We start from the raw sequence: 23426 nt of genomic DNA on the forward strand, positions 1-23426 counted from the left end.
TACCAAAAATAACAGAATCGAATAGCAACACTTTTCAAAATAAATGCTGAAAAGTTCTACTTTTCAGCACTCAAATGGGTGCTGAAAAGTTGAACTTTTCAGCACTTGTTTCGAAAAGTAACACTTTTCAACATTTTTTTGATTTAAACGATTTATTGACAAAATACATGAAAATTTGACTTAAAATTTCACTCAGTGTGTGTTTTTTGGAATTGCAAAAAATGTTGTATGGAACTCGTTGCAAAACTTGATTTTTTCAGCACTCTTCGTATTTATCCAACTCGGTGAACCTCGTTGGATAAATGTACGACTCGTGCTGAGAAAATCCACTTTTTGCAACTTGTTGCATAAACTACTATTTTGATTGCAAATTCAATTTAGCATTAAAAAATAATGTCAAACTTGTTTTTGCATGAAACTCCGATTTTTTTCAAAAATCACTATTTTTTTTTAAATTCATAACTCGGCGGCAGATTTTTTGACCATGTTTCTCTATGGCTCAAAAGTTGCGGATTTTTGTCCCCTAAAACATATCAAAAAATCTCGAAAATAAAAAAAATAAGTATTTTGGGAAATTGAGTTTTAGTAAAAAAAAAGTTGATAAAAAAATCTGCAAAAAAAAATTTCCGTGTACCTATTTTTTCTCAAAAGTCCTCAACAATACCTACAACTTTACCGAAGACACCAAATTGATCAGAAAATTCACTTAAAAGTTACAGCTGTTTGAATATTTACATACCATTTTTGTATGGACAGCTGCCAAAATTGTATGGAGACTTGTATGGGTGAACCAATGACACAAAATAGCATATTTGGTCATAGGGAAGGCCCCCACAAAGTTTGAGCCAAATAAAAAAAATACAAATAGAATCCATTTCAGGTTTTGGTAGAGAATTGCTCTTAAGATATAATATCGCAGATCATACAAATTTGAGTGTAATAAAAGTAATACTGTATCTTGTGAAAAATTTAGTATTTAAAAAAATTTAAATGCGTTCAAAATATCGGTTTTATTAATAACCATATGGCTAATTATGAAAATTTTAAACCTACACAATAGCGTAAAAATTGAGAAAATTCTTTAAAACTTTCCCCAAGAAAGTATTGTGCTATCTTGCTCCTGTCAAATGATACAGCGTGTTCAAAACTGATCTAAAACGTGATTTCCGAGCAAAAAAAATCGTTTTAGGCCAGTTGCGAGCACGCTGTATCTTTTGACAGGAGCAAGGTAGCGCCATACTTTCTTCGGGTTAGTTTTAGAGAATTTTCTCAATTTTAACGCTATTGTGTTGGTTTGAAAAATTTAAAGGAAAATAAAAATGATGCAAATAAAAATGTTAAAAAGAAGGATTTTCTATACTAATTCCTATACAAAATTTAATGCAATACGCTAAGTGTGGACGGAACCAATCGCTCTAAAATTTTAGGGTGTTGTTTTGAGGCCCAAAAGGCATACAAAAAAACTTTGTTCTAGTTTGATTTGATCATTTCTTTTTATTTTCCATATAAGGACTTCCAGTCAAATGCACACGCGTTTTTAAATGTGCTTTTTAACTATTTTTTTTACTTAACAAGTTTATTTAACAATTATTTAAATTATTTTATAAATTTGCTATGGCTTTATAAAATCATAAAAAAATAGTTTTCTGGTAGAATTCTAATGATTGAATTATTTCATCAAGTTATTTTGGTCGACATCATGATTTACATGTTCTAGATCATTATTTGGAACGTTAAGGTCATATTTTTGCTCAACGTCCAGAAATAAGATAACGAAAAAAAATCATGAACCGCTTATCTAAATATACGAATAATCAAATTAAAACCACGGACGAACGGACATGACACGAAGTTTCAAAAAGTGAAGCTGGTTTTCTTTTTACTTCTTCTTAGCGCAATCCTGCGCAAGCGAGATCGCTTGTGTCAAAATCATCGCGCCACGTGGTTTCAAACGTAAACAAAGCCAGCTGATGCCACAAATTCATGAGCACTTTTTGAAATGGTTGTATGAATTTATAATAAAAATTAAATTTTTATAAAGTTTTCAGCAATTTCAGTATAAAGATGATTTACCTAGAATCATAAAGGAAAACTCAATGCCAAAAAACTGTTTCTAAACAAATGCTGAATATTTTAATTAATTATTTCATAAGACATTATTAGAAATCATGCGTAATCGCTCGATGCTACTTCGACAACTTGAATGAAGATGGTGCTAGTGATAGTTTGTTTCAGAAATTTGAAGAAAATTTGTTCCTGGTGTCATCTCCGTTCGTCCGTGTTAAAACATTTGCGAGGAGTTCGGATAATTAAGTCTGGACTGTACATTTAAGAAGATCTCCCTGAACAACATTTATTGTTTTCAACTTAGATAACATCCCGCGGAAAACTACCCTTTACGCTAAAGTGACAAATATTTGCATTAAAATATCGACATCGTATACCCTCTTCTGCCTCAAGAGCTTTCTCGTGATCAAATAGGTAGTGTGTTGTTGCCGTGGAATCCCACGGACGTCGTCGTCGTCGTTGTTGTGGCCACGATTTTTATCATCCTCCCGATTGACGTCTTCAGAGTTCAAGATGTGTCCCTGCCGCGATTCGGACCACCGACGAAACTGGATTCCTCCTTCTTTTTTCACTTGACGTCAATCGGACGTGTGCCATCAAATCTGGTTATTCTGGATAAGCAAATTTACAAGATTAAAAAAATAACGCAAGGATTGATCGTCTTTATTCGAAGGGGAAGCGGGAGGTTGTTATAAAGGGGTTTTATTGGTCCTAACCTCAAACAAATCCACGAGCGCGAATATTGGTGGACGAACATTGACGCACGGAATTTACCACAACACTCGCAATATGTGCGACAATCAGGTGTGCGCAAAACAAAAACAAAGTCGAGCTTATCGCTTTGAGGTGCACAACTTTGATTAAGTTTGTACAGTGCGAGAATGATAGCATGATTACACCATGGAGCCTATCGTAGTAGGCAGTGCACTGATTCGGCTGCGTTGACTTTGACGTCTTTTGGGTTTAAAAATGCGTCATATCAAGGAAGGCTGTCAAGGTGACATTTTGATATTGTAGTGTGTTCGTGACGCAATTAACATTTTGACAAAAATTAACTTTTTTAAAACTTTCTGCAAAAAAAAACCAACAACTCAAAGCCCAAAGGGGAACACATTCCTGGTTCACGTAACGCAAAGAACCGTAATCGATGGAAAGCGTACTTTCTTCTAAGTCATCATCCTTCTTGTTCAGTCGATTCTCTTCGGCAATTTCGCCCCAACTCCCGGCCAGCTCAGCTGTTTCAGCGCAATCCACTTGAACCGGTCATCGGTACTCTACAGATTGACGTCATTGCGCGCACCAGCACCGATTTGTAGGAGCTAGAGGAATTCTTGCTAGTTCTTTCGTTTTCTCACAGGAGAGAGGGGTTGATCCAACGGATATACGGATCCTAACGCCGAGCCTACTTTGTGAGCCATCTTCACCCACCTGGTTTAATTGAGTTTATTTGAAACATATTTTAAAATCTATTATGACTCTATTCACGTAATCTTGAACGTCCACGATCTACAAACTGACATGGTGGGCGCCGTTGGTGACCAACGACTGTTGCCTGTTCGCAACAACTCTTGTTTTGATGATCTTGATCTTGATCTTTTCAGAGCTAAATTTGCCAAATTTTTCAATGCTGCTTAAAAAAATACAATTTTTGTTCTGTTTTCAACAACAATAAATTTTGAAAAAAAAAAGTTGAGCCAGAAGATTTGAAAAAAGGCTCATCCTTCAGTCGCCCAAGCAGTCCCAACCATTCTTCGCCGGCATCATTCTCATTCGCCGCATGAACCGAATTACTCCGCGCGGAATCACCAATTCCACTCCATTGACGTCAGTGCGGGGAGCGATCCAATGTGAGTGATGGCATATCAAAAAAAGGAAAAAACACGCTCAAAAGAAGAAGCAATCGCCTTCCCTCGCACACCACTTGTTTGCCGGTCTTATCTCCGATGTCGGGGGCTTGTTGTTTCCCGCGGATCTGCGCGGGTTCAATATGTTGAGTGAAATTGATGGGTCTTTTTTTGTGGGGTTGGAGGTTGTCGGAAAAGGGAGCTATTTTTAAATTTGAGATTTTTTTATACTTGATTTGTCGAGGGAAATGAGGAGAAAGTGTGATTTAAAAAGAATTAGTAAAATACTTCTGAAGAACGCATGTTCTGAGATAAAAAAAAACAAGGTATTTCTTGAGGAAACCATTTAAGTCAAACCAAATTTTCATGAAATTATACAATTTGGTAAGCCATTGTATACATTCAAAAAGCCATGACATACTTCGTGCGAATTCTAATCTTATCTCATCCAATTTAACCGAAACGTAGTCAATTAAACCACCGAAGTTTGTAGAATTTCAAGATGATCTCAGTTCGCCAAGCCAGTACTTACGAAATTTCGATTTGGTTTGTGATAAGTGACAGAACACTCCAATCGTCTTCACTCACACAGTCATTGACTGCTCTCTAGAAATACATTCGCTTAGAGGTCGTTTGACATTCTACTGAGATTCCGATCATCTCTCTCTTGATCGCATTCAGATTACTTCTGTCACCACGCAGCAAACACAAGGAAGAAAGAGACGAAAACGAGGGAAGAGAAAGAGCAACCTCGTTCAGGCGGCTGCTTGAGTGGAGCTCATTTTTCGTTCGTTTCGTCTTTGTGTTTACGTTCACCGACCGTCGTCACCAAGCAATGACAATCATGTTAGGCGCTGTGTGTCAGCGATCAAATTTCGTTGTTCGGAAATGATCACTGACAGAAAGTTCTTTCGAATATCGAGCATTCCCAATCAGTGTCAGATCCCTTTTCAAGCAGGGCCCCGGTGATGGCCTGATATGAGCTACCGAACAACATTGGCAATATGGCGTCGTTTGTTTACAAACATGAGATTGATTGTGGACGAACCGAAAAATTTACTTTTTTGTAAAAAAAATCTATAATTATTGTGCAATAACATTAGGTCTTACAAAACAGACAAAATTTTGACAAATTCTAGACCAGAATTTGCTTTATTATTATTTTTCAATTTTAACCTCTTTTATCGCAATTCTGATCAAGGTTGCACAGCAAATTATCGTGCCTTTAGAGTATCTTTAGTTTCCACATTGATTCGCTGTAGATTCGTATTTAAATTTTGAAATTTAACATAAATTAAAATAAGTTGCAAAATTCCCAACTTCAGCCATGTGCAACAATTTCCACATCACCCATGCGGCAAACCGATAATAGCGTGATTTATGCATTCCAAACTGTCAAAATTCCAAAACGTCATTGCCAATCTTCGGTTCGCTGCTTTTGTTCGTGTTTGAAATTTCGGGCCGAGACTCTGTTTTCAAGCATTGCGCCAGGCTTACTGTACTGAGTTAGCCGCAACGATGATTCGTTGAAATGGGTTAAGTTTGGGCACGGTTGATGAAGCAAATGAGAGTAGAAAGATTATTTTGTTGTTCAATTTTAACTGAAAGTAATCTTCAACCTAGTTATTTTTCGAATGACGTCGATTATCTTTATTTTAAGCTGTCAAACAAAATAATTCATAACAATAATAATATGTACACACACCGATTTGAACCTTGTCTCATCATGGAACACCCTCACAAACCTTCTTTTTGGTGCGTCTCCGCCCCTCCGGGTCCGCTGAGTCGACCGTCTGGCCCGACCGCAGCCCCAGATCCTGCAGCTGGTTCCGCAGGGCGGCATCGTCTGCGTCTTCGCAGCTAAGCGTCGAGCAGGTCGAACAGTCGGAAACCTTCCGCTCAGGTGTCCGCAGCCCGCACTGGTAGTCACAACCCTCCAGCGCGCTGATCGACGATCCGCAGTAGTTGAGGTTGCTACAGGAGGAAGCCGCACTGACGTCCGACTCGCAGTCGGTGGAGGCCCGACGGAGCCGATGCCGGCGCAGGTACTCGATCTCCTCCAGCGTGATACCGCACATGGTGTCGTCCGAATAGTCCGACACTACGACGGACGGTGTGCGGACGTACCGGACGCCGTCCATGCCGGAATCGCTTACGTAACTTTGGGCGGACTCTCGCCGCGAGATCGAATTGCTGAGACAGCCGAGCGCCTCCGTGGAGCCGTCTGTGGGTTGTGTTTGAGGCAGCTCGATGAGCTGAGCCTCCAGGATCATCTTACTGCGGACGACGGCCGGACATTGGTTGTGGTCGCTGGTGAGGATGGGACAGTCGGAGGTTGGGAGAAGAGCAGGTTCCGGGACGGGTAGCAGAGCTGAACGGAGTGGGATGTCCGAGACTCCGAGTGTCATACGGCGAGCCTTCCCGACACTGCTGATGATCTGCTGCTGCTCCTGTTGGGTCAGATCTTCGTCCAAGCCGAGTGCCGAGTCCGAGCTGGACGATCGGGTCACTTTATCGCGGGGTTTCATCTTGGCAAGCACGGTTTCGTCTTCCTCGTCGCTGGAACAGTACGGACTCTGTCTGGTAGCGCTCCAACCGTCTTCTTCCGGAGCGGAACTCTTGTTCTGTGCCCGTAGTCTGCCGCTACTGGACGCGTCCACGCTGGTACTGCTTACCGTGCTGGACTGCAGCTCGGTTGGAACGTTCGCGGTCGTCTTATCGCCCGGCAACGTCCCAGCCGTCTTATCTAATCGTCTTTTATCACCATCGCCAGCCGTTCGTCCCGCCACCACCCGGCTCGCGAACCGCGCCGTCTCGGCTTCCTTCTGCTTGATAATGTTTGCGTACAGCTCAATTAGCCGTTCAACGCACGGAAACCGGATCATCTCTTCGTCACTTTCCACCCCGGAAGAAAAGGACCCCGAGCCCGACCTTCCGGAGATGCGTTGACCCGCCGTCCCGTCATCTCCATCCCCGCCACCACCATCATCATCATCCGCGGTGTCCTCGGCCCAGAATCGCTTGTAAACAGCGGTCTTTCGCTGCCGTAGCCTACTACCCTTCATCGCAGTAGCCGTTGTCACCCCGGTCATCTTGCCGTTGTCGTTGTCTAGCCCGCGACGTTTCTTATCAGAGCAACCACGGCAGGCACTTGTCTTCGGTTTGACGTCAGTGGCCTGCTCGTCTAATTTGCAGGACGTCAACGGCGGATCGGTCATTCTAATCCGACGCGGCAAGGGATGACTAGATAAAACCGCTGGTGCATTTCCAAGTCCGATATCGGCAGGGAAATTCCCAAAACCGGGACTGTGTCATTACGATTGATCCGGGGAGGGTTGTGACTACTTGTTGCGTTCGCAAAACCGGTAAAAATCGGACTCTTATCTTGACACGAATAAATCTGAAATGAAACATAGAGAGAAAGATAAGAGTATAATTAGTGCCTTGCTGTGGTGTGGGGACCCGGCCCGTAATGATGGTCATGGTGAGGGGGTATTTTATATGGTTTCTTTTTTCGTTGTGCGATATCGAAATTGTGTTTGATGACAATTTTGAACAGATAAGACGACAGGTCAATTAGAAATTTGTCGAACAAAGAAGTAAAATCGATTGAAGTCAACGCCAACGTTGCTAACGCTAAATCAATGAGATCGCTAACGCTAACCGTTGTTCACCCAAAAACAACCTTGACCGAGACGGTGCTGTAAACGCAGCATGCTGCGACCTGGCAAGTTCTTCAACAACCCAAAAAAGAACACAACAATCAACAACATCTCCAATCGCCTTCAATTGGCCATCAGTCTGTCAAAGTCAGAGCATGACTGCGCGTGGGTACTAAACGCGTCAGACATCCAGCTTAAGCTAGAAGTACCCCCAGGCCGTTTCGTGTACCATCTGTACCATCAACCCCCCCTTCGGCCAGACAGCATCAGAACACGTCAAAAGCCTGCCCCCTGATTATCAACAATGTTCATCAGACCCAGCACCAACCGGAGAAGTGAATGACTTCCACCAGAGCGAATGAGAACCGTGTGTACGCGGTCAGTTGAGCAACTTAACCGCCGCGGCACGGCATCAGTACGGCTCGTTTGGTTAATTACCGTGAGCTTACTCATCGCCACTTAAGCCACCATAAAATTGGGGTCAAGTGGTCAGGTTTTGGTGGGGGGGTTTGACCAGCTGACCGGATCTTTAATTACTACTTGATGCGCCCCTCGGTTGACAGCTTGATCTGTCAAACGGAAAAAAAGTTTGGCCGAGGGGAATGTCACTGTTTTTTTGTACGATCACGTTTCAAACATCATCAGGTCAGATGCCGGCCGGCTTTTCTGTCCACGTGAAGAAATAGCGGAAAGTGAGAGTGCGCTTGGCTTGTCGGAGAGCAGAGAGAAGCTTTCAGTAGCTCAAAGAGAGTGAGTGGTCGGGGAGATATGAGCAACTCTTAGTATTTAGTGTCGGTACATTTGAGTGGAACAAGCGATAACAGGGACTGATAAAAAATAAAAACAATATGAAAAATATGTAAAAAATATATCAAAAATCGTTAAAAAAAAAGACTACGTTATTTGTGGATGACTCCCAATCGTAGTTGAAATTTCAATGAAACCGACAATATCCGACAAAAAACGAAAAGCCTTCCGTCCGTTGAACCTCGATCATCTTGAAATGTTCGAAAACACGATCGCTCTTAACCGATCATCCCTACTCTATGTATTGGTACGAATTAAGCCCGTATTAGTGTGTACGTGTCTAAACCAGGCCGGCATAACTAGTAGGCCATGGAGCGTAGACAGCGCTCGCGCGACCGGCTTCCCAAGGTCACGCGAAGAGTCGGGGCGTGCCCCCTTCCGAAAGGGGCTTCACTGAATCGAATTTTGGGCTGGCGCTTAAAATTCTCGTTTTCGCGAAACCATTTTTGGGAAACGCATGCGGTTTCTTGTTTCCAACCTTTTTCAACAAAATGAAAAAAAAAACACTGAAATAAAAAAGTACCAAATTCCTAAATTCTACGAAAATTGCCTCCTTTCCTTATTTAGCAATTGGGATTTTTTTGGATTAGTATTCAATGGTAATAAGAAAAGGAGGCAAAATTCCTAGAATTTAGGAATTTGATCGTTTTTTTTATTTCAGTGTAGAGCAGTTCCAGCTTAAATAGGAATTTTTCCGATACTTTTGTACCCGACCCACTCCGATTTCAATGAAACTTTGTAGACATGTTATCCTAGGCCTATATAAGCCACTTTTGTGTGTATGGAGCCAATTGTACTCGAAAACAACATTTGAGAAGGGCGTAAGTTTTTTAAATATTTTTCTATTTTGTAATTTAAAAATTACTGTATCTCGAAGCCGTTGCATCGTATCGAAAAGTGGTCAAAGACAAACTTGTAGGAAATTGGACGAGCTTTCTGAAAAAAAATTACACAGAAAAAAAATGCACACCACATCTATGAGATTTTTTGAATTTAAGGTTTAAAAGTTAAATATTAAGGTGATGTCACGATTTTTTTTCGTTCTCAATTTTTGAGGAAATAGCCTACACCCTCGAAATCAATTTTTGAGTTCGACAGAATAGTATGCCGAGGTTATTATATTCGGCAAAACAATATTCTGCCGAAGTCTCGGAAGAAAATGACAATTTCTGTCAAATTATGCCGAGTACTCAGTTAATTCAAATTAAAATGCCGATTTTCGGTTTCAAAGTGTGCCGAGCACTTCGGTACCATCAGAATCTTCCGAGTTCGGCAGAAGTATCTTCCAAATTATATAAAAGTGCCGAGCTAAGCTAAAATCAGAACAGCCATGTTTATTTTCTGATTAAGTTGTGCCAGAGCAAATTGCACATACTGAAATTAGAAATGGTAAGTATTCTTTATGTTGTCCAGAAACTAACATTTGCTAATTTTAATTTTATCTCTAAAAAACAGGACTGCACAATCGATACAACGTCCTCAAGCTTCCGTCAAGAAAAAGCCTGTTGCGGAACAACTTTATGGGAATCATTTTTTCCATGAACAAATGACGATGTCTTCTGGAGCAAAGAGTTAATTTACAGTTTTCAGTGTCTTTTACGTTATTTTTTCTTGTAGCTCAAATAAATGGTAATGTTTAAGTTGACAAAACAATTTAAAGTTTTCTTTATTACCTAATTCAAAATTGATTGAAAACTGCCAAGAATCTCGGTAAAAAGTGTTTTTGAAAATGCCGAGATTTTCGGCACAACTAAAACCGCTGTCAAAATTAAAATGCCGAGCGCTCGGCAGCTTAATTTTCTGCCGAACAGTCTGCCGAGCGCTCAGTTGTTCTGATTTCGGCAGAATTCTGCCGAAGTTCGGCAGAAAAAACTAAGTGTGTAAGATGTTACAAAAAGACTCGCAAAAAATGCAGGATGGTATGTCTGTTCTAAAAAAAAATACAAAAATCATTTACTTAAACTTTTTTTTTTAAAGTCTTCATATTGACCATTGTTCTATGTCCAATCCTTGTGAAGATACAATGGTTTTAAAAATAATATGTTGAAAAAATAGGTTTTTTGGTTGTTTTTGGGAAATTTCTATATGACAGACTTGATTTTTCAGTCTCGTAAATATTTTTATCGGAAAGCTCGTCCAATTTCCCATAAGTTTGTCTTTGTTATATTTGGGTACAATTGGCTCCATATACACAAAAATGGCTTATATAGGCCTAGCATAACATGTCTACAAGGTTTCATTGAAATCGGAGAGAGTCGGGTACAAAAGTACCAGAAAAATTCCCGATGTAAGCTGGAATTGCTCTGTAGGGTTTTGGACGAATGATTTTACAAAATCTAGAGTTTTTTATAGGTCCTGCAAACATATGAAACACAATAGCACCTTTTCAACAAAAAAAACTCTAGAAATGGTCTGTTGACGCAACTTTTGATTTTTTTGCCTTTTGTCCTCATTGAGGAAAGTTTTCGAGTGCAACGTGGGGTTTTTTTTTTCTGTCAACCTTCTGTGTTTTGGTAAAATGACAGCTACGAAAGATTGACTCCATAAATGTTCTGATTGATTTTGGTGTCTTTAGCAAGGTTGTAGAAAATTATGAGAACAGTTCAGAACAAAATAGTTGTACTCTAAAATTGATTAAACATCTTTTATAAAAAAGATATGTTCATCTGTCCATGAAATCGTGAACAAGTGTTAATGAAATTCAGAACAAACCATGCAATTTGAACAGTTTGTTCGTGGTTCATAATTTCATTAACACTTGTTCACGATTTCGGGAACAGATTATTCTCCGTGTACTTTGATATGACACGAATACCACTGAAGTGGAGAGTGTTACATAGACCAATACAGTTATTTATTGCTATAAATATGAATTTTTAATCAAAAATATTATACTTTCGGTTGTAATATTTTTTAATAATCAACCTCCTTGTGACATTCGACTTTCATCAAATCATCGGATATCAGTGCATCATTCTACCTACACGATACGATATCAAACCCATCGAATAAATAAAACACAACCAACAATGCAAAAATTACGACTCTCCTTCATTCACATGGCTATCGTTGACCATCAACCCATCCTCTGATCCGCTGCCAATCCAGCAATAGAGTCGGTCAGCAGCAGCAGTGCGGTTCAATCAAATTCAATCAATTTGCATTCGACGCCAATCGCGCCGGGGCAATTAGTATTGCCCTCTCAGTTGCGGCACTTGGACAAGATTTGCATGAATCAAAGCCAAAAATTTGACCGACCAAAAAACACATTCCACAGAACGTAACGAAATTGCGCACATTCTTTTTTTTTTTCGCGATTCCAGGAAATGGGCCACCCCTCGTGATTGACAGCGAGGGGGGTGGGCCGATTGTTTTGACAAATTTGATCGCCACACAGAACGAGGGGTTCAACAGCAGGAATTTCCCCTCACCTACTCACTATTGCACAGGTAGTGGCACGTGCCTTCCAGAATTTGGGTGAGTAATAGGGTCATCCTACAATTTTATCAATAATTTTAGCATTCTCTGATGGAATTAGATAAAACTTTTTTTAATTGTTCTGTTCTCAAATGTAAAAAAGATAAACACAATGCAAGTTTTAATTTTTAAAATTAGTAATCAAAACAAACAAGGGAACCCTTTTGCGGCGAAACGATCGATCGGAATCGAATCGTGAGTGGAAATCGAATTAAGCTATATTAAGAACTGCGAAACAGGCACTTTGTTTGCGTGGTTCAATTGACTCCAATCAATAATATTCGCAAACCTCCGCTGACTGGGGGGTCTGATTCTTTTCCCTTACTTGATTGGCACCTTTTTCATAAACGATTTGCAAACAGATAAGAAAATGTTATTTTTATTTTTAAGACAAAACAAATTTAAAAAAAAAATCTGATGGATCAAAAATGATAAATTTGTACGGATTCCGAAAACACATACCATTGCGTAATATTACCCAATTATTTAATGATGTACTCCCCTCGGGATTGTGCCCGTCGTCATTTATTGTGGGCAATAAAAATAAAAATTTATAAATATTTTCGCTGCATCAGGCACAACCAACTGATACAGACGTCAATCATTTTTGATGGCGTGTGCTTCTTGCGAATACAATGTGCCAATTTGATAGTTTGTGTACTACTTTTTTGGCATGTTTAATTTACACAATTTTAGTTTGCAAAACAAACTTGGGATCGGCCAATCGAATGCTACTATTTATAAACAGTTTTGATTGGCAAATTGGCTGCTGATTAGATTTAGTTTGTACTTTGTAGACGTATTTTCACCTTTAAAATCGGTAGCTTATGAAACATTTGACTCATTTGTACCAAGAGGTTGACGAAAATAGAAGACAGAAAACTCAAACTACAAAAAGCAAGTTAAAGATTCCTTTTTACGTCAAGTGTCAAACCCTCTCCACTACACTTGCAAGCATAAAACCGCGCAAATTTATCGCTCATAAAAGTGCACACTAAAATAAAATTATCGAATCTTTCAATTAGGCCCCGCTGTCAACCTTGAGAATCGAAACGAGCAAAACAATAACAAAGATGGCGGCGGTGGCGGCGGCCACTTAATTGGAACCGCGCTCATCAGCATCCCGCTGTGTCGCCGCCCCAAACAAACAATTCCGGACGTATTTGTTTATACCGACCGACACACGAAGTTTGCTCTGTTTTTTAGCAGTCTCGGCGGTGCGAGTGCAAACACGTCCAGAGAGTGTGGTGAGAATCGTAGGTGTAAATATTTAATTAAATTTACCCCTCCGGTTCACCTTTGGCGCGGTCGCATTCTGTTTATACTGTTTATAGGTTATGTAAAGTTTGAACCGGAAGTTCTCAAAAATTCAATCAAATATTCACAAAGTTGTTTAACTTAACTTTTTTTTTTAATTCACTCTGACTGAACAGCAGGAAAGTCAAAATGTAGAGCTGATCATAAAAAAATATCGACTCAATACTTATTCCCGACGTTGACTGCAATGCCCAATATCCATACCCATTAAATTTATTCCGATTTTATGAGCCTTCTTATTTGCCCCGACGGTGGATCGCTTTCGCGTGGCCAATGGCAATTATACCTGTCACCTTGCTTTATCGTAAAGCACGGTTAAATGGATTAGCAAAATAGTCCAAAAAAAGAAATGGTTTCGGCAAGAACATATATTACGCGTATTGCCCAAAAAGACACGCGGCAAACCAGCCTCGAACGGCGCGCCGCACTTACAGCAAATGCGCGCTGTTAAATCCCATACTGCACGTTTTGTTTTTGTTGATCTTCTTCTTCGAATCACTGGGCATTTTGCCAGGTATGTTTTTTATTGCACCAAAAATGCCGAAAATCGCTGGCAACAATGTTTACGGCATATTCTGAAATGCCGCGCGGCATTTCGAGAGAAACGGACAATACAGAACAACAATCTGTAGTCCCGATAAGTCCCAGTTGACGGGTTTTGAAGTTCCTTTGAAGACCTTGTATAATAGAATTTCAGATATTTTAAACTTCAGATAATCGTGGCTTCGAAAAACCGAATCAGGGCTGTAATATTGTTATCATTATTTAAAGTCGACTCTCTGTTTGTCGATATTCTATACCTCTTCACGAAATCGGCCGATTTCAAGAAATTATTTTTTTTGTATTTTTTTATTTGGCTGAAACTTTGAGGCGGCTTTAGCCTATGAGGGACCGCGGAAAGAACGAAAAACTCGATTTATAAACTTTTAAAATAATTAATTAGGAAATTTAGAAATTCTAAAATACAGATCTAGTTTTTAATAGGTCCTATAACACATATGAAACACAATAGCTTATAGAACCTTTTAAAAAAAAATATAGATAGATATTCAAACTTTTCAAAATTTAGTAATTTTGGATGAAAAAACCAAATATCCAATCTTCAAGCAATTAAAAATTACCAATTCAAATTTTAAAAATTTACAAGGTGTCCTTTCTCAACAGAAAGTATTTTGCAGAAAAATCGTTTTAAAGCGTGTTTGTTCACCGTTCTTCATCAAAAATTAAAAAGGGCGTACGCTTTGAGATGGAGGGGGATGAGAATATTCAGAAATTCAAAATGTAAAAATTCAAATTTAGATTTTAGAAATCTTCCAAAAATTCATAACTCTAAATTGAAAAAAAAAAAATAGGTATCTTATTTTTATTTATTTTTTATTTCAAGATAAAAAAAATAACCTTGATCAAAAATTTTAAATTCATAAATTATGCCACCATCTTTGTCAACATCTTAGATAACAGACAATCAGATAACTTTGGAGCTTATCTGGAGCCTTATTTTAGGTTAGAGTTCAGAATTTTAAGAAAATAATATTTTAGCGATTCGAGGACTGAAATTTTTGGCGAGGTCTTCGGATAATCGAGTACGAACTGTCTTCTTAAATTTTTCAAATTTAGAATTTTAAATTAGCAAATTTTCATATTTTTTTTAAATTAAGAAATGTGGAATTTTGAAGTTTTGAGAATGTCCGTAATTACCAAATTTTTAAATTCAAAGGATTTAAAATAAGGAAATTTTTGTTTTGTTTTATTTTAGAATTTTAAGTTTTTCAAAGCTTTAAATTTAAAATTATTGGTTTTTGAACTTAAAATATTTCAAGAAATTTAGTATCTTTTTGATGATTGGATTTTAGATTTCTTAGAATTTCTAAATATCTGAATGTATTCTTTTTTGAATTTTTTTTCGATTTGAAGATTTTAATATTTTTATTTTTGAATAACTTAGTTTCTAAATCTGATTGTAAAATTTTTAAGTTTTTTTTATTTACACATTTTTTATATTTAAAATATTTGTTTGAATATGGTCCTAAAGCCTTTGGACATTTTTAAATACAACTATAAAAGGCTTGCTAGAGAACCATTCATTTATGAATTTTTTTTTAAATTTCCATGCAAAAATAAATAACTCGAGTAGTCAACATTATGCGCTGGATCAACTATAGTCCCCTTGAAACGAGCTGTCATGCAATATACTCGTCAAACTGTCAAAAAAGGCTGCCACAGTCCAGACTGGATTATCCGAAGCCTCGATTATCCGAAATTCGATTATCCGAAGGTTTGTATGGAACTATGGATAATGAAAAAATCGTATTTTTTTCATTTTCTTTTTTTTAACATCAAATTCGAGTTATGCGATCCAATTTTAGTCATATTTGAATAGTGAATTGCTTATTAAATTACAAAATGCATTTTTGCAATTGTTCATCACCACCATTTTGGCCGCCATCTTGGATTTAAAAATTATAAATTACTTTAGAGTAGTTAAGAAGTCATACTTAAGCTTGTCAATCAAAAATAAGACAAAGGATTTTTTTGTGATTCGGTTATCCGAAGTTCTATTATCCAATGTGAATTTTTTCCAAGGCCTTCGGATAATCGAGTCTGGACTGTTTTAAAACAAGTTCTAAATAAATTAAAAAAATAATTTTAAAAGTTTTGATTATGTAAAAATGCCATTATGCTCAGAAAAATATGCTGAAGCGTTGCAACATTTGGTTGTATGTTATTACTTAAATAATCGATCAGAACTCAATTTTAGAACCCAATTCACGAAATCGAACGATTCCGAAAGAACTTTTAAATTTTTTATTTTTGTGAAACTTTATGAAAGTTGAATTGCGAGTAGCAACCAAAAACTAAGTTCTATTCAAATTTATAGTTTTCTTGAATCAACTGTGTAAACCTAGCTGTAAAAATGACTAGTTAAGTCTTGTCTCAGTGCGTCACTGCAGCTTAGGATGTATGCATATTATCGTCGACCTGCAGCAAGGTGGGCAGTTCCGTTCTGATGAGAATTGGTTCACGTGCGCACACCGGTTCCACCGCGGAGCCTTACTATACACGCGGTGTATAGAGGTATTACACCGGTTGACCTCATCGAGCCATAAATCAACATCGTTGCAAAATGTTTCCCCCCGCACCACATGTGAGTGTCTGCAACGCATTCGTGGTGGTAAAGTAATTTCAAGAAGCCTAAAAATGCCATCCAATTTGAGACGTGTGTGTGAGTGATCGTGGATCGTGGAATCGATTCCCAGTGAAGAAATCGAGTTTTTAACTGAATGACAGCACACTCGATGATCGATCATTCAAGATCACGGTCAACCGGCTGTCTTGTCACACACACGCACACAATCGAGCAAGTCTCTTATGTTGTTCCGTCACCACTCGATCTAGTAGACTGTCGTCAAACTGGGTGCGTGTCAGAGAGAGGGATCACTTTTGTTTATTAATTACAGAACTTATTGGTATGTGGGAGGTTTCATTACCATTTAACGACGAAAGTTAATCCAACCTGCTGAAAAAAGAATGATGGAAGTTGTTTAACTAACAAAAGTAGGTAACTTTTCGTTAGAGTGCAGCGATGTAAACAAAGTGCTGTCACATTCTACACTAACAAAGTACTACAATAAAACCATGGTAGTTTGACACATTTTTTTAAGAACTGTCACTTTTTACATGGTGCTTACACACACTGTCAAAATGAAACATCAAACTATTTTCGACTAAAAAAGTCTCCAAGTCGAGACTTGACCGCTGGATCACGTGAACCGAGCGTTACTCATCGTGAAAATTACTCTCCTCAACTCAAAAATTGGCTGTCGTGCCGCGTCGCGGCTGAAGTAAATTGCACTTGGGCGTAAAGATCATGCTAAATAGAAAAATTGTATCGTCTCCACACGGAGGATGTCCAGCCCAAGACTTTTGTGCTAAGTCGAATGGGGAACACCAATTGCGACGACGACGATGATGGTGATGATAATATTGTGGTGTGAAAAAAAGAAGATCATCACATTGATGTGTGTGAGTATAGTGTCATTCGGATAAATTGTGTGGACCACAAAGATTCCAGCAAATTGGCCAGATTGACGTCACAGACTGTCACGGCGAGTCAACGTGACGGATGTGGAAAATGATGCGCTGAAGGTGGCGACTGTTCAGAACGAAGGTTTAAGAACTGATGACTTTTGGATTCTAACTAATGACTTATGTTTATGACCATACTTAATATAAACGGGCCTTGATTGTAAACAAGCAGCCTATCCTAACCAAGAGGGAGCTGTGTCCTATCCCTCGCCTTGTCCAGACTAAAATCCCTGATAAATCTGTCAGACCAAAACTGTCAGACCAAGACTGTCAAACCAAAGAGTGAAAAATAAACAATCTTGGTTTTTGGCATAGGTGCTCACCAATCAGAATTATGAGGTTTCAAGATTCTTCTCCTTCCATCATTCCCTTGATCCTAACCAAAGGTATGTAGATTAGTAAGGTAAGGCGGGTTTTCCAGCTGTGATTTTCAGAAAAGTGAAAATTTGACCATTTTCCGGGCAAATTTCACCGGATTTTTTTCTGTAGGGTTGTTAAGCATGCCAAACTGAACCGAAATACGCTTTTAAAACAAAAATATTTTTTCAAAAAAATAAATTCAACTAAACGCGTTTTTCGGTTAAGTTTGGCATACTTAACAACCCTACAGAAAAAAATCCGGTGAAATTTGCCCGGAAAATGGTAAAATTTTCACTTTTCTAAAAATCTCCATGTCAAATTCGGATTTTGTGCAAACTATTTTGACAGTTGGGAAATCCCGCCTTACCTTATCTAATCTACATACCTTGGATCCTTACTCATACTTAACGTGAACTGTCACTTGCGAAAAAGGTACAGACTATTTGTTTACATTTACTTCCTTATCTGACGTGACCAAACATGTCTCAAGAAATGCTCATCGGTTTCTACTGGGATTGAACCTAGCCCAGTTGAGGTGAGAGGCAATTACGCTGCCACTGACCAACGACATCGAACTACTGACAACTATTCAGAAGCACGTACAGAGCGCCTTCAGCAGAATTGGTGAGAGTTAGAGCGTCCAATTTCCCGGGGTTACAAATTTCCCGGGAAACGGGAAATTTTCAGCCAATTTCCCGGGAATTCCCGGGAAATTTTAAATTTATTGAAAATTGTTATGATCATGGTTTTGATTAATATTATGCAACAAAATTGTATAGGACATCAACATTAATGGTTTAAATAAGTGTGAAGATCAATTAACAGCTTGACTGCATCTAAATAATCATTCAACTACAAGAAAATGTATTTTGGTATTTTTTGATGAGAAATATGTTTTATTAATGTGTTTAAACTGTGAGTAAAATGAATCCATAATCCATAATCATAAAATTTATTTTAAACTTGCCTCTGTGACAAGTTTATTGAATTGAGAAAAAAAAACATGTCTTTCATGACAAATACTGGTTTCAGCTCTTGATCAAATGGTAATGCTTTTTAGTGTTGGTTTTACCTCGCCCGCCCGTGTGGATCAATCGGACCGCGCACTGGACTCACAATCCAGAGGTCGCCGGTTCGAATCCCGCGGCGGGCGCTCTAAAATTCTTTGTGTAAATATGGGTATTCGGCGCCGTCGCTCCGTGCCATACTTTCATACACTTAGGAGCCCAGGGCGGCGAAGTCCTTGTAGATAAAAAGGAAGACACTAGTGGTTGGTACTAGCAATGGTGGCCGACAGCTATAAAGTCAACTTCGTTTTTTACCTCAAACAACCCAATGTTTTCAAATATTTGAAGCAAGCTTTGAATATATTTTTGCATTTTTTGAGAACAAACAATAGAAAGTAATTTTTCAATGTTTTTTTTTTGTATTATTATGCAACATGATTTATATTATACGATAAATTAATATCATTTCACAAAAAGTCTTCTATTTTTTCACATTTAACCCTCTTACACCTGTAGTTGCACCAGTGCTCCATAATTCTTTTACTTCAAATTGTAATTTCTTTAGTACTAGGTATTCAACCAATTGAATTAATTATTTTTGCACAAATTCGATTTTCATCTCATTTGATCATGGTAAACAAAAACGTAAAAAATCTCAATTTTAATTTGGAGCTAAGGAGTTAATATTGTTTTGATGAAATAACATCAATCTGTTAAAAGCTTACCTAATTGTTATAATTTAATACTCATTAAGCAAGATCTATTCCCAGTTGCTTCAAAAATTAATATTATCAGAAATAATTCTGACATCATAATTTCTGATAATCTGATGAATTATATATAAACCAAACAATACATTTATTTGGACAAAATCATGTTGAGTTTATTCATTTATTATTTTTTCAGAGAATTTTCAAAAAAAAGTTCCTTAAATTTAAGAAAATGTATACTTCCGCTTGAATTTCGGGAATTCCCGGGAAATTTGTAATACGGGAAATATTTTTTTTCGGGAAATCCCGGGAATTCCCGGGAATTTTTTTCCCGGGACGGGAAATTGGACGCTCTAGTGAGAGTTCGAAAAAGGGAAAAGATTGTAATGTTTACATTAGGCGTGAGCGGGATAAGCTGATTGTTTACATCGAAAGTTACGCCCTATAGAGCATTCTACTTGCGTATGTATTGCGTGTACGTACACGAAAATAAAGTGAGGTTAAATTTTGTCAGCCAGCAAAACCAAATGGTGCGCTAGTGTGCGTACGCGAAACGTCATAAAGCTCTATTATACATTTGTATAGTTACATTTACCACGAAAACATTCAAAGCATTCTTCTCGAGAGTGAATTAAGTTGTGTTTACATATTTGAACAAAACAACAGATGTCCCTTTTCGACCGTTCTCTTCGCCCAAAACGTGACCAATCACGTTTTGGGAGCTGACTCGGCCACAAGAACGAAACAAAATAAACACTTTTTTCCCTCCCGAACTGTCCAAAACCACAGTGCGTCGATATTTGCGATTGTAATTTACATCGGAACGGCTTCGTATTGTTATTATTTTGTTCACGGTGAACGACAACGACCGACACGAACGAGGTGATTATTTTATATTTACAACATCCAATTTTAAACGGACCAACCCGAAGGAAGTACTACAGCGCGCTGCTGGGAACGAAGATCACAAGAAATCTGCATATAATGGAGGACCCAAGAGGTGGATTATACCTGGAGAGAATGGCTCCGAAGGAGCAATGCAAATTGATTCCATTGATACGTCCACGACGACAAAAGTTCAGAAGTCATGACGACGTTTTGTGCTACACGGCGAAAACACTCTGTTCGACAAGCCAAGAGTTACAAGGGCCAATAAAGTATGCCCTGCGCGATGGATACGCCCTTTTACTTCGTCGGCACGGCTTTGCCGTGAGGAACCTTTAATCGGACACAAAACAAAATTGAGTTCGAAAATCGCAAAATATAAAATGTGTCAACCTATAAATTCATCACCTTGAATGTTTTGACAGATCAAATAATATTAGAAGGCTGCGCCTCCTTCGAGGTGCAGAGGTTCCTTGAATCGCATTGGTGGTGACCTTTTGAACAGGCTCGATACGTTCTCTTTGGAGTCGGATTATGAAGTGAGTACAGCGAAGCTCACCGGTGAAGAAATGGTCTGAACCGATTAAGCAATGATTTGTAAGATCTTCGTCGGAAAGGATTAAAGGTATTTGCGATTTGCAGGTAATCCGATCCGCCAAACTTTTCGCAAGCTCGCCCCGGATCATTACCCAAACATGGTTGCTCAGTCAGTTCCGATTTCGGAGCCAAACTCGCGTGTGACGCTCGGTTCGCTTCCTAATGGTGGCCAATGGCCTGCAGGCATCGCCACAAAACAAGTTTCCCCTCGAGTTGGTCAACGAACAGATCAAAGCTGCGCGATAGCGTCAGTCAACGACTCTCAAGAGTTGGCAAGGTGTCAAAATGGGGTTCCGACGCTGCTTCACTGCTGCGAGTATGGTTCACTTGGTTGAAACTACTTGTCTGCACACTTGTGGTCACTTGATCGATCGGAAAGGGTGCAGTAGCACCAACCAGCATCCTATTATCGACCTATCAGAAAAAATACCTTCAAAAAGAATATCAAGTAGTCCATGACAACGGTGTCATCGCTCAGCGATGATATTTTCGTCGATGATTCAATCGTTCGCGATCATTCGAAACTCTTCCTAATCGATGGTCTCATTTTCGCGATCTCCGGTGTAAAACCAATCAAGCGGCGGCGGCGTTGGATGTGCAAATCCCACCAACAAAAAGAGCCAAGCCAAATTCGGAAGAAGGAAGTTGCACTTGACTTGTTGCGCTGAGTATCGTGTTCGTCGTCCAATTCAAATCCTTGACGCGAGGAGGCGTGATAATTCGAAGATTTGTTCTCACCGATAGTGCGGCATCGCCAAAGCAAGGTCAACGGCGAACTTTACGCGAAACAAGCTCTTCTCAAAAGTGAAGTGACTTGTGGATTGAGGATGATGAGAACGTTGGCACGGTTTGGTACACTCTGTTGCAGAGGAAATTGTAAAATGTTAATCTGTGAAACTAAATTTTATGTTATTAATTTTTAATCAGGCGCTATAAAAAAAAACAAACGCCCTAAGCAACTTGACGTTTTGCCTATTCTCGTCAAAACTGAGCGAGAAGCGAAGGCAAATAAAGAACAAAGGCCTCTACCACCACCACCACCACCACCAAAAACAGCGTTAAGAGTGAGCGAGTGATGCCAGGTGACTTCCTCAGGAAACGCTACATTTTGTTAGTTTAATCCTAAATGTTTGTTTCAAATAACATAAACTGGCATCAATAAAAGTGCGCTGAAAGAAAACAAATGTAGGCCGATAATAGAAGTTGCGTGGGCAACACAGAATTCTACTCAGACGAGAATAGACTTTAAACATATTTTTGTAAAATGCTTGTAAAAGAAGTAGCAATAACTTTTGATAAAAGCCAAATTAAATAGAAATGTTCACAAAAAGTTGCTCTAATTGTTGGTGTTTTGGTTTTAGTAAATTTCATGGAACTTCCTGAAATATCTAGCATCTTTCAGACACCACCGCTTAGAGTGATGGGAATGAGTATTATAATGATCGTCTTGGCTGGAAATAGTGAAAATGGATAATTTTCATCTTAAAACGTTACTTAATCCACCTTTAGGTGGTTGGTGCCTTCCTCACATTCATAAAGTCAATACATTCAGTAAAAATATCAACATTCCCTTAACATGTTTAACAAATCAACTTTATTAATAATTTCTTTTGATAGGGTTCGCAGACCTTCAATTTTTCTGGCTCATCGGCAAGGTCTGATAAAAAAACCTATCCAACGATAGTTCGCATTTCATTTGAAAGGTCTTTTGATTATCTAACTAACGTTGGGTCGCATGATGGACCCGGACATCATTTTTACTGAAATATCTGAGATCCGGCCACCAAAAAGTGTATAAATAACAGTTAAGTGCTAATAACTTTTGATAGGGTTGTCAGATCCTTGATGTTTTAGGCTCATTTGAAAGGTCTTTTGATTATCTAACTAACGACAGGTCGCATGATGGACCCGGACATCATTTTTACTAAAATATCTGAGATCCGACCACCAAAAAGTTTATAAATAACACTTAAGTGCTAATAACTTTTGATAGGGTTTTCAGATCCTTGATGTTTTAGGCTCATTTGAAAGGTCTTTTGATTATCTAACTAACGATGGGTCGCATGATGGACCCGGACATCATTTTCGTTGAAATATCTGAGATCCGGCCTCCAAAAAGTGTATAAATAACACTTAAGTGCTAATAACTTTTGATAGGGTTGTCAGATCTTCAATGTTTTGGGCTCATTGGAATGGTCTTTTAAATACCTTTCTGAAAATGTATAACATGATAGGGTTTCTTGCAAAAACCACCCTTTTTACAATCTTCCGGACATACGCCAAAATCGTTTATTTAGCATAACTTTTAAAGTACTTTACTAAACTTCATAATTTTCAATAGGGACTTATGGGACCCCAAGACAAATCGAATAAGACCAAAACGGTCCAAATCGGTTAAGCCAGTGCTGAGATAATCGAGTGCATATTTTTTGATGCACAGATCCACATCCCTACACACACACACACACACAGACATTTGCTCAGAATTTGATTCTGAGTCGATAGGTATACGTGAAGGTGGGTCTACAAGGTCGAAGTAAGAAGTTCATTTTCCGAGTGATTTTATAGCCTTTCCTCAGTAAGGTGAGGAAGGCAAAAACTTTGGCT

The 23426-nt window shown here is 38.7% G+C and overlaps 1 protein-coding gene across 2 annotated transcripts in view; it reads right to left on the bottom strand.

Annotated features, from left to right (window-relative positions):
- The window catches only part of LOC120419259 (uncharacterized), a 42213-nt gene that overhangs the window by 10394 nt on the left and 8393 nt on the right, over window positions 1-23426 (bottom strand). The window contains exons 2-3 of one of the 2 annotated variants that reach the window (XM_039581926.2): window positions 5657-7311; window positions 2306-2678 (exon numbers count right to left, since the gene is read on the bottom strand). In XM_039581926.2, the coding sequence (XP_039437860.1) occupies window positions 2664-2678; window positions 5657-7129 (1488 nt within the window). In that variant the 5' untranslated portion in view covers window positions 7130-7311 and the 3' untranslated portion in view covers window positions 2306-2663. Of the gene's footprint in view, window positions 1-2305; window positions 2679-5656; window positions 7312-23426 lie in introns of those variants that run through there. The other variant, XM_039581917.2, reaches the window with a different exon arrangement.

Source organism: Culex pipiens, chromosome 3 (assembly GCF_016801865.2).
Source record: "Culex pipiens pallens isolate TS chromosome 3, TS_CPP_V2, whole genome shotgun sequence".
In the NCBI taxonomy this organism is placed as follows: Eukaryota; Metazoa; Arthropoda; class Insecta; order Diptera; family Culicidae; genus Culex; species Culex pipiens.